Source organism: Anopheles cruzii, chromosome 3 (genome assembly GCF_943734635.1).
Source record: "Anopheles cruzii chromosome 3, idAnoCruzAS_RS32_06, whole genome shotgun sequence".
NCBI lineage: Eukaryota > Metazoa > Arthropoda > Insecta > Diptera > Culicidae > Anopheles > Anopheles cruzii.
In genome coordinates, this window is record NC_069145.1 from 11,143,379 (window position 1) to 11,160,928 (window position 17,550).

At 52.8% G+C, this 17,550-nt stretch overlaps 2 protein-coding genes across 2 annotated transcripts; one reads left to right on the forward strand and one right to left on the reverse strand.

Moving 5' to 3' along the window:
* Nucleotides 1-136: 136 nt before the first annotated feature.
* LOC128269840 (dipeptidyl peptidase 8) lies at nt 137-11,436 on the forward strand. Its single transcript, XM_053007245.1, has 8 exons — nt 137-904; nt 975-1,254; nt 8,087-8,366; nt 8,443-9,265; nt 9,346-9,705; nt 9,783-10,005; nt 10,080-10,272; nt 10,347-11,436. Exons 1-8 carry the CDS (start codon nt 137-139, stop codon nt 10,549-10,551), a joined length of 3,132 nt encoding a protein of 1,043 aa, XP_052863205.1. The 3' UTR covers nt 10,552-11,436.
* A 143-nt stretch (nt 11,437-11,579) lies between these two features.
* On the reverse strand, nt 11,580-16,816 carry LOC128274489 (serine protease inhibitor 88Ea-like). Its single transcript, XM_053012706.1, has 4 exons — nt 16,718-16,816; nt 12,711-13,383; nt 12,532-12,646; nt 11,580-12,452 (listed from the first exon to the last, which is right to left on the reverse strand). Exons 2-4 carry the CDS (start codon nt 13,356-13,358, stop codon nt 11,899-11,901), a joined length of 1,317 nt encoding a protein of 438 aa, XP_052868666.1. The 5' UTR covers nt 13,359-13,383; nt 16,718-16,816; the 3' UTR covers nt 11,580-11,898.
* Between the last annotated feature and the right edge of the window lie 734 nt (nt 16,817-17,550).

A 17,550-nucleotide genomic window follows, 5' to 3' on the forward strand; every position in this document is an offset into this window, starting at 1 on the left:
CCCTTTGCGAGCCAGTGGTCCGGAACCGGTGGAAAAGCTGGGTGAACTATACCTCGGTCATCTGGTGGGGTTACTGTTCGCACCGTTGGCCAACTTGGAGGAAGCGGGCCGGCTGTGGTCGAAGATTAGGAAGAAAATGGATGGCACGGGGGGCGGTGCAGGTGGCGGCACCGAGCGGGCCGAAGGAGGTGCGAGTTACGCCACCACCGGCGGCGTACTGCCGGCAAGCTACGCACCCTGCCCCATGGCAACGGATTCACTGGACGTGCTGGTTGGCTGCCACGGAACCTATCCGGAGTACTCTTCACGGCACGAGCAGTCGACCAACGGAACCACCGGTTCCGGTGCCACCGGCAGTGGGCTGTTGAACGGACTAACGTCGTTCCCGGGACGACGGGCCCTGGCGGCCGATGAGGCACCGTCGGTGCCGCGCAAAAAGAGCTGGTCCGAGCTGAAGAGCATCGTCAGTGAAACGCGCCGCCAAATGGCCATCACAATGGCCGCTTCCTTTCCGATGTGCGTCAACTTCCGCACGCTGTCCGATGGAAGGACCAGAGTGTATTTTCTCAGTGCACCGGTCAACGGCTGGGACACGATGCTGTTCTACACGGACGTTCCGGCCCGAGGGGCTCCGGACGGAGACCAGAACCACACCGGTGAGCGGCTGATGTCACATGACGAATCGCAATCGCAGCAGCAGCCGCGGATGATGGAATGGCATCCGCTGCTCGAACCGGTCGTGGGACACCTGTCCACGAGCAACTCGCGAGAGGTGCAATTGCTGCTCGAACGCAAACGCCTCTCGATCTGGGGCATCACCTCGTACGAGTTGCACAAGTCGAGCGGAAAAATTGTCTTCCCGGCGTGCAACACACTCTACCAGTGTCTGGACACCGGCTACGGGGTACGGACTTACGGGGGGAAGGGGGTGAGCCACATGCAGCTTAACAGCGTCATTTCTTGCCCCCTTTCAGGACAGCACACTGTTTCCGTCGGAATTAAGGATCTTTCAGCGAGCGGCCGCCGCCATCGATCCACAGATCTGTCCGCACAACTCCGATCTGGTAGGGTTCGTGTGCAACGGGGACATCTGGGTGGTGCACACGCACAGTGGGCACAGTGAGCGGCTGACGTACGCGCACGACGGACGCCGCTCGTTTGCCGACGACCCGCTCACGGCCGGTGTACCGTCGTACGTGATGCAGGAAGAGTTCAGCCGCTATCAGGGCTTCTGGTGGCAACCGGAAAGTGACGGTAAGTGCATTCCCGATCGATCGCGTATTGATCCTGTATTTAGTTTTAGGTAAAGGTCTAAAGTCCGAAGTGTGATTTCTCGCCGCTCGCGGACACGAGTTGGGACACGATCATTTTCTTTTTCCATCAATTTCTGTTTGATTTAATAATGCTTTAACGTGGCTCATCGTTTGCGGTTAGCGGAAGTGTCGCAATGCGGGGTTTATGGTCCGTTTCGGTTCCATGCAGCCGCGCTCGGGTGTTTCACGGCCACACTGTGACATTTGTTGCCTACACCCGACCCCGGGGCCGGTGGCCATACGGTGCGCTCAGCATTACACGGATGGATTACTTTCGATCGTATTAAAGAAAAAACAAATGGCGCCTAAACATCGGCTTGCTGATGCAATACTTGTAACTAAATCCACTGCCACGATCGGCCGACCTGCCCTTCGGTGCTGCATTTATTGCACTTGGCTGCACTGCATCGGTTTCACGCTCCGCTTTCCTGCTCCGCCTAACGTCGACTCCACTAACCCATGTTGTAAATCTTGTGCGGATTGCGATGATGCTTTTACCAACTGTTTACGATCGTCCGATCGGATCGCGCAGATCAGTGTTTGGATTGGCACAGGCAATTGGGTGGAAGTTTTACTATTGTTTATCACTACTAACAATAGTTTGAAGTCGTGTCTAAAACACACCACACGTTTTCACTTCAATATTTGCGCAAGTTGTAGGTCACCACCCGTGGCGGTCGACCTCTGTGACCGGGTGGCGCAACAGATGTGTGACCAATCGCACCACAACCGCATCACTATTTATCGTATCCTTCTTCGCTTCGTTGATTGCCTTTTTTTTGGGGCGGATGTTGACTAGTTATGACGCCAAACTAAAACAAAAACGATCAGCCAAGTATATGGGCCAAGCTTAAGCCTAATGGCCCAGCGTCTTCGGTGAACGAAAAGACGAAAAGTGACCCTATTTTAAATTAACATACGAAAACAATTATTGGATTGAACTACTTTGCTTGATCGTAACCTTTCGAGCCGAGAACTTTCTTATGGAAAAGAAATTGCCCAAGCTGCACGATCAACGATCGAGTTTTATAAAAACGAAATTACCCCCACAAAGTCAATGGCGTACCAAATGGCACTGCAAAGTAACGAAATTATATGGATGCAACTGCTCGCCCGGTGATCGATAGACACGCGATCGAACCGCGATCGATTGTGCCGCCGCAATTCGACGGCTGAGCATAATTGAGTAAAGAAAAGCCCCGAAACTCATCACCGCGCATGTCGACGAACGCGAACGACCTTCACCGACTTGGGGCCCACAATCTATATTACTTTCCTCGTTCGCCGCGCCACGCCACGCCGCGTTGGGTGAACGCGTTGGCCACGGTAGCTTCGAAAGGGGAGAAATGCCATGCGCCTCCGGCGGCCGATGCTCCCGTTCGGTGCTGCCCTTCCCGGCGTTCATCGTCACGTACGCTCACGTGTTCCAAATCCGTCAGACGGTTGCGCCATTGCCGCGGGGTTCGATCAGCAGCATGATCAGCGTTATTGCTTTGGAGAATATCTCGCGATATGTTTGTCGATCGATGAAAGTGGTCAGCATACAAAGTTCACCGTCCACCGCCGAGTGTGTGACCACACTCGGGTCGGGTTTTTAACAGACACACACGCATCTCACGCCCGCCCCGCTGTATGCTAAATTGCTTCGGTAAAACAATTGAATCTGTGAACGAAAGCACAACAACTGGCTGGCGGCGGGCGGACAATAATCATCGTCGTGTTCGATTGCGCGTGCTGCGGTTCCGTGCCGTGTCTGGCGCTCGACTTCGCGCCATCGCACGCGCCCTGTTGATATGTTGCCGGCCACTTATGTGGCCGATTTGAGAACCCGAAAGGAGCGCGCCGTCGTAATGGCAGTGCCAATTTCGCCAGGCCGCGCCCGCCCCGGTATCATTTCAACAGAGAACGCGCAACGCCAAGTCGGACCGCCTGATAAGCGGCCTTTAGGAGCTTTGGTCCGGCCTGCTTGTGGGAGCATAATTGGCCTCCGGTGCTGCATGACTGCATCTTGCGTCTACAGCAGTGCATTTCCTAGCGGAGCCGTGTTCTTTACCACCCGCGGCGTACCGGGTGTTAATGGGTGGCGAAAAAAATCGCGACATCACCGGGTTAAGTAGTACGCCACGCCGTTCGGGTACCATCATTGTTTGTGGTGCGTTGTTTCGATTGTTTTGGGGCCCCTTTTGCAAGTCTCCGGAACGCTCGTAACGCAGCGCAGCCGTTGGTGTTGGTCAAGCCAGATGTGTCTACCGTTCCGCCAGAGGATTCTTGAAGCCAATGTTTTGGCATAAACTTGTTGAAATTTGATGACCAAAGTTTTGTTATAAAAAAATCTTAGATTTGCCCATGAAACATCGACATCATATCCTTTCGTTTCGAAAATCCCTAAGAGTTTTCGCTCCGAAGGATTACTTAACGTGCCGATGCCGATACGGGGCCGTGCGTCTCTTCTTCGCCGTGCCGGACACTTTTCACACATTTTCCCATCTTACTAAGCCGCTCCGTGTAGTAACCGCGGCTGTCTCACTGGCCGGCTAGGTGACATAAATTATGGCCCCACGTAGCCGTCACGGGACGGCGCTATAGATTTTGTAGCTCAATCCGTTTGCCGATAGCGATCTCCTCCGAAAAGAGTGGTGCCACCACGGCCGCCGCCACAAATCACACTCAGCCGATCAACGACGCGTTACCAATGAGCAAAAACGTAGTGACGCGAACCGCGGGCACGCGCTCGGTGAAAAGTAATAAATCTTTACGTAAAAACTCCTTCTTCGGCGCTTTCAAACGGCAACCAGTCTCGGCGACCAATGTGTTGATTTATTATCACCGAGAAATGATCTGGAAAATGGACTCCATCAATCGGTTGCTGGTTATCGAGAGAGTAGGGGTTCAACAATGTTGTCCTATCTGATCCGGTGACAAAGTACACCATTTGCGTGGTACCAAAGCCTTTGTGTTGCGTGTGGCATCCTTTCCAAACGCTCCCAACTAACTCTTTCCGTTCGCTCACAAACTCGTATGGTGCAGCGGAGAAACGGCAGCCCCCTTCGCAATTGGGCCATCCCGTGCACACGAGGCGCACGCACGCACGCGAACAAGCGGTTCCGAAAACTAGGACCACCCCGCCTAGGTCGGTCGTCGGCGTAGGAAGTGTGGCAAAGATGTTGCCTCAGAAAGTGCACGCCGAATGGCGAAGTGTCTGCGCGCGGTCCTTCGATGCGCCGCCACCGGAGAACCGTGGATCCCTACTACTGGGCCAGATACGGTTGGCCGTGTTTCGGGGGGGTTAAACACCGATCGCTATAAAACCGATCGGTGGCCGGCAGTGTAGCATCATTCGTCGGTGTTCTGCAGCAAGACACAGGTCGAACAGAGCAAAGCAGTGGCAGTAGTAATCCTGCTCGAAAGGCTTTACCGAACAATTGAAAGATCCGTGCCCGAAGTGCCTTTTTTTCGTGGAACCTTCCGCCATCAACGTCGATCGTCATGAAGGTAAGCACATCATCAGCACATCGTTGCGAAGATCGCGTCTGATTGTGCACACCTTTTTCCGACAGACTTTCATCGTGTTGTCCGTGGCGCTGGCCATCGCTGCCGGGGCCGCCGTTGAGGGCGGCAAAGCCAAGCGCGGTGTGTGGGACTTTGGCGGTGACGATTTCGGTGGCCACGATTTCGGCGAGCACAAGGAAGTGGTGAAGCACGTTACGATCGAGAAGAAGGTCCCGGTGCCGTACCCGGTCGAGGTGACGAAGCACGTGCCGGTGTACGTGGAGAAGAAAGTGCCGGTCATCGTCGAAAAGAAGGTGCACGTGGACCGCCCGGTGCCGTACCCGGTGAAGGTGCCCGTCAAGGTACCGGTCATCCACAAGGAGTACGTCGAGGTGCCCAAGCCGTACCCGGTGCACGTCGAGAAGAAGGTCCCGGTGATCGTGGAGAAGAAGGTGTACATCGAGAAGACGGTGCCCGTTTCGATCCACATCAAGAAGAAGTCCCACTGGCACTGAGGCGCGCGTGGGCAGCTAGAGATCGTCCGTTAGACTAGCGGCGATTTGAGTTGTTCCTGTGATCTGATTAGGTTTTGTAAATAAAATTGACTCTCTCTCGCTAGAGACTCATTCCCCCGTACCTGTCCCAAGCGGTGGACATGGAAATTTAAACACAAAGCGTCCATTAATTGTACATCGATTACGAATTCATCATCCAATGTGGGGTTCACGTTCTCCGCAATTTACCCAACACGAAAGAACCGGTTGATTGATTGACGCCCGAATGGGAGCACATCAAAAGAGCATATCGATTAAACAGTAAATCAAAGTTGGTACATTCAAATTAAAGAGCCCATTAGGGGGGGGGTCGTCGAGCTGTCCCGTCCCGGTGATGGTGCCCGGAGACGGGTAGCCCGAATCAAATCCCAGCTACTGAAAGCTGTATCAATAATCGAACATACCAGAAGTTGTGTCTGCGCGTGGTCCGCAGAAAACCGGCGCTTTGGAAAGGTCTGCCCCAAATGGCGGTACGCCAGGGAGCAGGGCGGTCGGTCATGTCATGTAATCTACCGAGCCACCACCGATTCGATTATGGGGCCACCGTGTCATTAGGCCAGTGAACGGCGAGTGCAGAGCCAACCGGTGGCGGCAACCTACTCCTTTGGTGTATGATCGACAAATTATCTTACCGCCCGATTCGGTATCACTGCCGACGCCCGGTGGACTACGACGACGAGTTCATTTACACTTCAAACCAGTCGCAATGGCGACGGCCCGCCACGGTTTGATTGGTGGGGCTCCAGTGGTTCAGTGAATGTGTGATTCCCGGAGACCCCGGAGGGGTCACTGAGTAATGGATGAGTTAGTGGACGTCTCACAGTATCTCACGTCGGTGCCCACTTTGCGTTCAATATGGCGAAAGCGAAAGGCGAACGCTGAGGCGCTCGCAATTGTAGCAGAAGTTGAAGCGATTCGATTGATAGAGCGGGACACTAAACGCTGCCGTGCCCGGTAATTAAGTCAAACTCCGCCAGTTTGGAGTGCCTTTCTGCGCTGCCATTGCCAGCAATTTGCGTTGGCTGATGGAGCAATGGAGCTACGCTTTAAGACCTAAAGGTTGCCTTTCCTAATGATCTATTAGTCTTGGTGAGTTTATCTTTTTTTCTTTTTTGGCTTTTTTGGCCTGCACCAGAGACAATGTTAATCTCTGGTGCTCTCTCTAACATTTCATTTCTACGGGCGGGATTGTTAGCCCCGCGCCAACCCCCCCTATCACGCCGGTATCGGGAATCGAAACCATGGCCGGTTGAGTTACAACCGATCCCGGGATTCGAACCACGGCCAGCTGCGCTGACAGCGAAGAGCGTTACCGACTGCTCTATCAGCGGGGGTAGTTTATAGTCCTTACATTAAAATGGATTGATGACGTCGCGATCATTCATTACGCCCAACTGCAGTTCTTTGTATGGACCATGTGCCGCTCTGATTATGCCATCGTCTTTCGACTGACGATCGACGAAGATCTTCGCCGCTGATAATTAAATTCTTTAAAGATGAATTAAGCAAATTATTATCGATCGTTGGTCGATTTAATTGACACCATTTCTACTTTAATACCGAAGAAGAAGATCATCAACACCGCGTCAAGCTGCAACGATGTCTGGCGATATTTTGTTCGATTAAAGTTTATGGAGCTAAATGTTTCTTCCCAAAACATAAGCTGCGTGAACTGTGCACACAGTGAACGCGGCAACAAGACGTGCAAAACGACGCCGGGCACATCATGATGATGTTCCTTAATTGACGTGGCTTGTTACTATTTTGTAGTTCTTCTGCCCTTTTCTCCAGCAAACTATCCCCTTTGCGTGGCCGCACGTTACGCGCATGAGGCAACCACGCGTTTGTTTTTTCGCCGCGCAACTGGCGTTCCTTCTTTGCTTCGCTTTTGTTTACTGCATTTTTCAACCAACTGGCCAACTAGCCAACCTACCACGGGACCGTGGCCACCGGAGTGTGAGAAAATATTCAGAAATGAACCTAAAAACGGACTCACTTGCACGGGACGGGAGCCAATAAGTGGAAAATGGCGCGCGAACGTGCGTGTCCACACGTGTGACAGCTTGAGTGCCGTGCCATGCCACCGACAGACAGTTCGATCTCCTCCTGAAAGACGAGGATCTGCTTTCGGCTGCTGTCGCGCGCGCGTGTTCGATCGATTCAACATTCTGCACGTTTGCCTACTAATGAGCGCTCTGTAACCGTGTTACAGTTCGCCTGTATCGGCCAACATACCCATGGCCATGCGTTTCCTATGAGGAATGAGGCTCGTTTTCGTGCGCTGGGCACAGGAATGACACGATCGTTGGCGAAACGATGCAAAACAATAAAACGGAGTGCCAATTTGGCTTCTTTCTCTCTCTGTCCACGGTGGCGCTAACCAATTAAGGGGGCGGCTGGCCGATGGTGCCAGTAGCGGCCCTGCACAATGTAAATAAAACGCCATAAAATGTGTTACAATGCGCACGCGGTGCCCCTTTCTTCTGCCTGCATTACGCAGACGATCGTCGCGTGATCGCGACCGATTATTGGAACGAACGCAGTTTTGCAACCATCCTGTTTACCGTTTGCTTTTTATTGTTTTACATGTTTAAAGCGCGTCGTTTCGCTTTGTTTTTGGTGGACAGCCTTTTCACTCTCTTTTCAATTTTAAATTATATTGTTTAGGTTATTTACAAATTCAACAAGGTGGCTTTTCTTAGTAAATCGATTCCCTAACTCTTCCTTCAGACGAAATCTATCGCATCGTGTACGAGGAGGTGGACGAAAGCGACGTCAGCCTGTACACGTTCCCCTCGTCGCAGTCTTCGGGGCGCGATCACGAAGAGTATCGCTTCCCGCGCGCCGGCACCCCGAACGCCAAGTCCAAGCTGAAGCTGGTGCAGTTCCGGTTGTCCGAAAGCCTGCGCATCACAGACATCTGCATCAAGGAGCTGCAGTGTCCGCTAACGTTCGCCTTCCCGTGGCTCGAGTATATCGTGCGCGTCGGCTGGACACCGGACTCGAAGTAGTAAGTTACTGGGTGGACGAGGGGCACCAACTAGAGAGCTCTAAACCCATTTTCTCACCACCATCTTCGCTTGTAGTGTTTGGGCACAGCTGCTCGATCGTCCCCAGCAGCGGCTGGAGGTGGTGCTACTGCCGGTGGATAACTTTTGCGAAATCTACAGCAGCTTAGCATCCTCCCCGAATCCGTGCGCGGCGGCCAGTCACCCCGGGGCGCCCGGCACGGCCAGTCAGTCACAAACGCAACCACAACAGCACCCGCAACAGCAGGGCACGGCGGCGACCGTATCGTCGTCCGGATGGCGCTCGCCGCTGGATAAGAGCACTCGCCCGATGCAAGTGATCTACACGGAAACGTCCGCCAACTGGGTGAACGTGCATGAGCTGCTGCACTTTATCGAACTGACCGACCACGAGGTTACGTTCCTGTGGGCCTCGGAGGAGACGGGCTTCCGCCATCTGTACTTGATCACTTCTAGTCTGGCTACAGGCGGTAGCCATAGCAACAGTCACACTAGTTGTAGCAATAATAGTCATAGTAGTCATAGCAACAGCAATACTAGTTGTAGCCACAGCAATAATAGTAGCGCCAATGCTACGGCACCGAGCGCCGGAAGTCAGCAGCGGGTCACAGCGACGGGTCACTCGGTCGTCGGGGAATTGTCAGCCAGCGTCGGGAGCACGCTGGTGCCACGTATCGTTAGCAAGGTGGCCCTTACGGGTGGACCGTGGGAAGTGCTGGGCCGTAACGTGTGGTTCGACCGGGCCCACCGGTTGGTCTACTTTATGGGCCTCCGGGAGACGCCCCTCGAGAAGCACCTGTACGTGGTGAGCCTCGCGAAACCCAACGCCCTTCGGCTGCTCACCATGCCCGGGTACTCGTTTACGGTCGATTTTAATGATGTAAGTGCCACCGCGGTGTTCATGCGTAGCGTGCCAGAAAGGGAGCCCGCCTAATGCTGTTCTCCCGTCCGCTTCCGCAGGACTGTACGATATTTCTGCAAACGTACTGCAACATCTACACGCTGCCATCGTGGGAACTGATTAGGATAAGGCACGGTGATGGCGACGGTGTCGAGACAGGCGGCAGGGCTTCCACGGCACCGCCCCAGATGCCACCGGTCGACGCACTGGAACTGATCTCAGTGGGCTACCTGACGGAAGGTAGACCGTCGGAAAATACTCAGTACAACCCGTCCATCCACAGTCCGCGCATCTCGACCGGGGACGTCCTGTACGCGATGGTGTTCAAGCCGCACAACTTCGCGCTCGGCGTCAAGTACCCGACCGTGCTGAACGTGTACGGTGGACCGGAGGTGCAAACGGTCAACAATACGTTCAAGGTAACGGCGGACCGCCGATGGCCCTTCGTTTGGTTTGGTTCTAATCGCGTGCGTGTGCCCTATGATTCTCACCGTAGGGCATGCGCCAGCTCCGGATGCATATGCTCGCCTCGCAGGGCTACTGCGTGGTGTGTGTCGATTCTCGCGGTTCCCGCCATCGGGGCGTAGAGTTCGAATCGTACATCCGGTGCCGAATGGGAACGGTCGAGCTGGCCGATCAGGTGGAGGTGCTACGCATATTGGCCGATCAGCTCGGGTACATCGACATGGACCGGGTGGCAATACACGGCTGGTCGTACGGTAGGTGCACTTTACAGGGTCCCGATGAGCACACCATGAAGAGCCTCTAACCGCTTCCGGCGCTTCTCCATCAGGGGGTTACCTAAGCCTGATGGGATTGGTGCAGTACCCGGAGGTGTTCAAGCTGTCCATTGCCGGTGCACCGGTGACGAGCTGGGAGTACTACGATACGGGCTACACCGAGCGCTACATGGACCTGCCGGACAGCAACCGATCCGGCTACACGGCCGGCTCGGTTCTCAACTACATCCAGAAGTTCCCGGACGAGTAAGGATCCCTTTATTATGGTGCGTGCCCACCTTCAGCTCACCACCCCCCATTTCCCGTCTCTCTTCCCGCAGGGACAATCGTCTGCTCATCATCCACGGGCTGATCGACGAGAACGTGCATTTTTACCACACGTCCCAGCTGGTCAATCGTTTGGTGCGCGCCAACAAACCGTATCAGCTGCAGGTCTACCCGAACGAGCGGCACTCCCTGCGCAACCTGGAAGCCAGCAAACACTACGAAACGAAGCTGCTCTCCTTTCTGCAGAACCATCTCTGAACGAAACCCGAACGATCGACGGCCCGACGCCGCCGCTTCCGGTGCGCGAACTGGAGAGCATGGCTCTGGTCGGTTTTCCGGTGCTTCCGACCGTCGTGCCCATGCCGTGCGGGGACTGCCGCCGCAGCTTACTCGCCGGAACACTCTCCGTTGGCTTCCCGCTTGTCAAACTACTCCGACTCCAGCTTGCCACGCCATCCGTCTACCTTCCTTTCGGTGGCGGATCTACTACGGAAGCTGCAGCGATGCCGGATCGGGCGTCCGCCGTTCAAGAAGCATCACCGCAGACAATGATTACGATGAGGGCTTCCCGTGTTACGTTTTACTCGCATCTCGTGTGCTTCCCGCGGCCACAGCAATGCTCTAGCTTAACCGCGCTCAAACGTGGCGGTGATCAATCGCGTGTCGATCGTATTTTAAAACCCATACCATTGTGCAGCGATGGTTTCGTATTAATTTTTTGCTTGTTTTACCATGGCCTCATTACCTTTGCCAAACCAGCCGCCGAACCTATTGGGTAGGGTGACAAAAACAAAAAACCCGTACGGATCCCGCGCAAGACACGCGCGTTGGTGGCGAAAAAACAGTTAAAACATTCGCGAATATGCCACAGGTTCTGTGGTTCGCCTTTTTTGTGGTGTTACCTGTACGTTTACCGTTTTGTGGAGTGTTGTTTTTAGTAGTGACTGCTGGGTGGTTCACGTTTTTACCCTTGTGTTTTCGATTCGTTCGAATTTGTATCGTTACTGTCACCTGTTTTCTCCGTACCTGCCCAGCGCGGCGCGATAAGGGCTTCAATCGTGGAAACTGCGGCGTTTGACCGTTTCAAATGGCCATAAACACTAGCGGCGGCGCATGGGCAAACTTTTACTTTTACTTGTTTTACTGCAGGTTTTGCTGTGTCGTTTTGTTGTTATATTTTATGTGTAGGAATTTATAAGAAAATATATAAAATATATACAAAACGTTTGCGCTCCTGTTGCTGCTCCTCCGTTGAGCACGATCGTTCATTTGACCACGCGTTGTGTGTGTTTTGCTTCCAGAGTTTTATTTAGCTTTTACTTCTTATCGAGAAAACAGTACACTAGTTTGTCGTAAATGGTTAAAAAAGGGTGACCTTCCTCGTGTGGTCGAAAGTGGTGCAACGTTACCATCTTTCTTTCTAGTGGGTCACCAGTTGGTTTGTCCTTTCCTTTGGTCCTCTTACCTCTATCCTTCACTGAGCGGTGCTGCCGATGGTATTTGAGTTCTAGCTTTCGCGGCGATCGGCCGTCTCGCCCACACCATGCTGGCCGCACCAATAAATAATGCTAAATCCGTCCAACGCGCTCAACGGTTCATCCATCTCTACTCCGGCTGACGGTAGATACCGTTAAACAGAACCGCCCGGCTGGTAAAGTCGTAGATGAGGAAAACGAACGGATGGTTGCAGTGGAACATGGCAGGGTCGGCCGGGCGCGATGACCGGAAGCTGAACGCCACCGTTGCGGACGCCGCCACCGAACCCTCCTCGTTGACTTCGATCTTCGACTTTTGCAGCACCTCGTCGAATCCGATCGCTTCCACGCCGCCAGTGAAGCCGGTAAAGTTGGCCGTATTCTCAAACAGTTTGCCCATTCCGAGCCGATCGAGCACCGGTTTCAATTCGACCATCTTCTCGATGCTAAACTTTGGCAGCTTCACGTCGACCTTGCGCGAGATGCCATCGTTAACCACTTCCTGCAGGATATCGGTTTCGGCGGCGAGGCGCGCGAGCAGCTTGGCGAGCGAGTTCGGTTCGGCCGGCGGAAGGAACACGAACATCGAGACCTGATTGCCGTTGGCGTCCGCACTGTTGGAGCCTTCGTCGCCGAAACTGTACGGTAGCTCGAGAATGTGACAGCCGAGCTTTTCGTTGGCCGCTGAAAGAACGAAAACAGTTCCGCGGTCAGCCAGCAAACCACAACAGAGTTTGATCGGGTATGTGGTGCCCGCTCTTACCATGGCTAAACGTTCCCTCGACGTGCATCATGTCGACGAACTCCTGCCGGTCGGCGGACACGTAAAAGATTTCTTTCTTCGTTTCAGCGGCCTTGAATTTGGTTTGCCAAGAGCCCTAGAACGAAACCGAAGAGAGATCGTCAAAAAATCGGCTTCCTTAGAGTTATCATCGTCCTTACCTTAAAGTACGCAGCGTTGGCGATTGCCAGTTTCGTGTTCTGTGAGATCGATCCCGGCAACAGCAAATCTTTGATCTGTCCTCGGGTGGCATTCTCCACCCAATGGTTAATGTACTGCCGCTGGCCCTCGGGATCTTTTTGGTAGTCGAGCAGCTCGATCGTTTCGGAAAACTTCTCCTGTATGCAGCTCGCGATCGGTATCTGGCGGCCGAAGAACAGTTTGTCGACCGAGCTGAAGCCAACGGCCGAGCCTTCGCTGAATCGCCCGACCAGCGAGCGACGCGCGGTGTCGTACGCCTCGTGGACCGTTGCCTTACTATCGGTCCACTGCAGGCTGAGGCCGGTACGGAGCAGCTTTTCGGTCGTGTCTCGGGCACCGAAGTACATTAGCAGCATCACGTTGTACAGACTGTAGGGCGAGAAGAACACATTCTCGTTCGGTGTGGCCGTGTTGATGGCATCCAGCAGCTGCAGCGTAAAGATCGATTCGCCCTTGTACAGCCGGCCCCGCGATTGGTTCGCATCAATTTTGTCGGACTTTTTGTCGTTCTCCGAGAAGCACTGGCCGTAGGCACGCTGTGGCACAAGGATGCTGACCAGTGCGATCAACACGAACCACGCTCCCGCCGTGGCAAACGTTAGACGCATTTTGGACGGATGACGATTGGAATTTCTGGAAGGGTTCGGCAAAAGAAGGTTGAAATGTTAGTGATGTTCCCGTTGGGAGCGAACGTCGCCGTAGACGTTCATTGGCCTTTGAAGGGGCAGAACAGAGACGGAACAGCCGCATAAGTGTTCTTCTGTGAAGCGGGGCCCTGGCTAAAAGTGATGGGTAAAACCCACAAACAAACAACAAACATATCCCCAGTTTCAACGGGCCAAGCATAGCGGAAGGCGTGAGCAAAGCGCCACTTCAGACGAATGTGTCCGACAGGGTCATAGAGTTTAATTTACTTTTCCTTGAAACCGAAGATCGCGTGGTTGTTTGCCCGTGGCTTGTGGATGCTACCGTTTCAATGTCACGATTCAAAAGAACGGGGAGAGGGCGAAAGCGTTGTCTCAGCAAGATTACACGGCAATGATTAAAGAATGAAGAAAGCGAAAATACCCATGTTCGAAACATGGATGACTAAGCTTATCAATTTGTGGTGCTTCAACAAGTGGTGCAATGAAATGCGCTGTTATCGTCTGTTAGTATTCAGGTTTTTTATTCTCATAACGATGTTTTTCTAGTACTTCTTGAATCTGTTGATCTTGAAAAAATCAAGATGAATCCCCAATATGGAATGCTGAAGGCTACAAATATACTATACACGATCACCTCAAGGATCACTTTACGAGATCTGTATTTACCTACTCTACGATAGCTACAGACTGCCAACTGCGATTGTCACACACGTGCGCATATCTTTTCGACATCATCATCATCCCCCAAAGAAGGGCATCGCATTTAGTTGAGGTCATCGCCAGGTGCATACAATACAATGCAGGCGGCAGCTTTGCTTTGCAAGGTGCCGTGGGTATAGAATCGCACTATACAGTGCACTTTCGATCGCACGATATCTCAAATCGATCGATTCAATAAAAAAGAGCAATCATATGAAGCATTCGACCGAGCAATTCAATGTACTCCTCAGATACTGCTGCCAAATGCAACTATAAAGAAGCTGCCAAATGCAACACATTATTTAACACAGTCCATTTTGAATTAGTGGAGTGTAGAAAAGTGCCCCGAAGAAGGTTAATAATCGCGGCAACAATGGTCCGGACCGACTAGCGTGAAAATCCTAACCCGTTTATGGTAACGCCACGTGGGAGCCAACCGTACACCGGTATGAAAGTTTCGCGACGGAGCGTGTACGAGAGAGCAAGTGCAGTGTGTTAATTGAATTAATTGTGTTTTTCGAGACGCATAAAAAAGATGCACCGAAATTCATTACACCGCCGCGGCAAGAGAAACTCCACGCAAGACGCGCAAACGCGTGCAGCAATAGCAAAAGTGTAGTAAACTTGGTGTGCGCACATTGTTACGCAGCACTTGAACCGGAAACGGCCGCCGAAGGCAAAGTTTATCGGGAGTCCATTAAACCGACGAGACAAACGCGCTTTCTTTGCGGCCATTGTTGGCGCCTTTTGCGGAAGCCGGCTGTTAATGGGGGAAGTTTTTGTTAAAAAAACAGACGTTGAATCATTCGTTTTTGTTGGCTTCTTTCGGTTGGATGATCACACAAGCCGCAATGACCTTACCGGCACCCCAGCCCAACCGATAACCGGCCGTTCATAAGTTGAGGCCGCAACGGGGTTATTGCAAATTCTTTCTCACCAGAAGCACAAGAAAGCTACAGTTAAATAGTAAACTCAACGAATCAAACAATAGATTGCCCCGCCGCCAGTGAAGCGTGTGGCCATTCCCACGACGATGCAGGTTGGCAGTTGGGGCGCGGTTAATACACCGTTTCTATTCAACATTTCAACCGATAACCAAATTTTCCTGGGGTAGGCTGTTCGCTCTTCACATCCGTTTCGATATCCGCGTAGTTGTTGCGGGTTTTGCGTAAACCCGCAGTAAAGTTTCCCAACTTTCCCAACACGGGTGACGGGTGACTAGCGTATTGCAACATCCCTCTGCTTGCAAATTTCGCCGGGGGAACACAAGGTGGAAGCCTAAGCCGTTGGCTGATTGAGTCTCATTGCCAGCCACACATGAGTCATGGACCTGGCTGCAGTGTTTTTGTGCGTGACTGACTGAAGGATACACTACGCCGCCGCAGACCAGTGAATTGGTCGACTTGAAGGAAGGGACAGGATGGAATTTAGTAAATCGGTTCGCAATTTGAATATCAAGACCTTGGAGCGGTTCACAACCACCAACCATCGTCTGTGTGGTGTTCCCATTCCGATGCTTGAAAGTACTCCGACAAAGTTGGTCACACGTAGCGGTTGCAAAGGCCCAAACTTTCTTCAACCTTCCTGATTCAACGTCAAACAGATTGAAGGTTAGCTTTAGTAAGCTCCCGTTTTCGGGCTGGCTTGTGTCTGCACAACACTTACAACCACTGGCGCGGATGCGTTAGCGTGCGCATTACGAGGCGCATTGGGTCATCCTCGATGCCCCCGAACGCGGACGCCATTACATAACACCGCTTCCTTACGTGCTCCCTCCCTTGCCGGTGGTGGCGTCCCATCGGAACCAGGCGATCGGGCGTGATCGCTCCGAATGGTGGTTCCGCTTGGTGCTCTCTCTCGCTTTGTTCCGTTCGCCTTTCTTCGCTTCTCTGTCCGGCACAGGGCCACCGCGTTACTTAACCGCGGGCCACAGACCCCGCTCCCCTGGGTCCGGAATGGCTGTCCGGTGAGAGTGAGTGCGTGTGATGATTACGAGCTGCGCCGCGCGACATGATCTTGTCTTGCGCGCCCACAGCAGCAGCAACAGGGTGTCTGGCGCTCTGCCTCACGGAAGCCTGGTTTCCTTTTCTGTTTCACTTTCATTTTCGTACGCCTTGTTATGGAGATTTGAGATCAAACTCTCTTTCTCTGTCTCTCTCTCTCTCTCGCTCGCTCTTACTCTCTTAATGGTTTGCAGCTTCCGCGCCTTTCGTAGCTGCTTCCAATGTCCAAGCGCTCTTCAACCCAATCGAGCGATGCCGGTGTTCCGATGGAAACGTAACAAAAAAGAAAAACGCTTGATCGGAGCCATTTTGATGTGAGCAGGCGCATTTTCAATCGCTCACTTCCCTGATCGATGGCAATCAGCCGTTCGGGTGATCGCCCGCGCACCACGAAATGGACGGTCTGAAAATGCTTAAGTTTACGCTACGGTTAACAAACAAACTTTGCCCTAAACTAGTCACACTTTATCCCAGTTCCGCCGTTCCGTTCGTACGTTGGCAACACATCAGCTTCAATACCGATCGAACTACAAGCAAACAATTTATGACCTTGCAAGGTTCGAAGGCGAAACGCGGCACCTTCCAACAAACTCGGCTCTTCGGGCGGCCATTACTAACCTTTGCTAGACGCACTTCGTACCAATTGTCCGCACAAGCACGGGTGCTGAAACTCCACTATTAACACGCCTCACCCTATAACTTTCTCCCTTTCTCGGGGTATTACTGCTGCAAAAATGGCACAATGTGGTTAACTTTAATTTCTCTCTTTAAAATGCGACACCATGGGGCCCGACAACGGTGGCCGTTTCTCGCTGATCGGCCGTGTACCGCGCTACCGAAGCGGTTTAAGTCTGCGACGCAACTGAGCCGTTTCCGCGCACCCGCTAATGCTTTATGGCCGCGTACGCATACCGGCGCAACTCGCGGGTCTCTCCGTGGAGCTACGATCATCGTGGCCGCTGTGTGCGTGTTCCGTGTACACTGCCGTACAAAATGCCAGACGCAACCGACTCTGTGTACTATTTGGGAAGTGCTTTTACTACAAATCAGTACTTTAGTTGCGGTGTCTGCGGTTCTGTAGCTCGGCCCGATGGGCCAATCAATTTTAATCGATGTTTTTACAGCTTTGACCATACAAAAAGGCACTACCGTTCGCATCTGTGTTTGTTCCGTACGATCTATCCGCTTCGTTGCACCGTGGTGTGCAGTGCATTAGATAAGCGGTCTATACTGGGGGGCACGTAGCGGTAACGGTTCGGTGGCAGCTGCAAGCCTGTTGGGAAATTTGTAATCTTAACTCCATCTCGGGAGGTAGTAAGACGAGGGAGAACAGCCCGATAAACTCCGTCACCTTCGATTTCCAATAAAACCTTTTCGTTCCCTCAGCCGACGCAAATGACGCAAACACTAAATCTGAAGATCTGCTTTGGAGCAGTGCAGCTTTGTTTCAT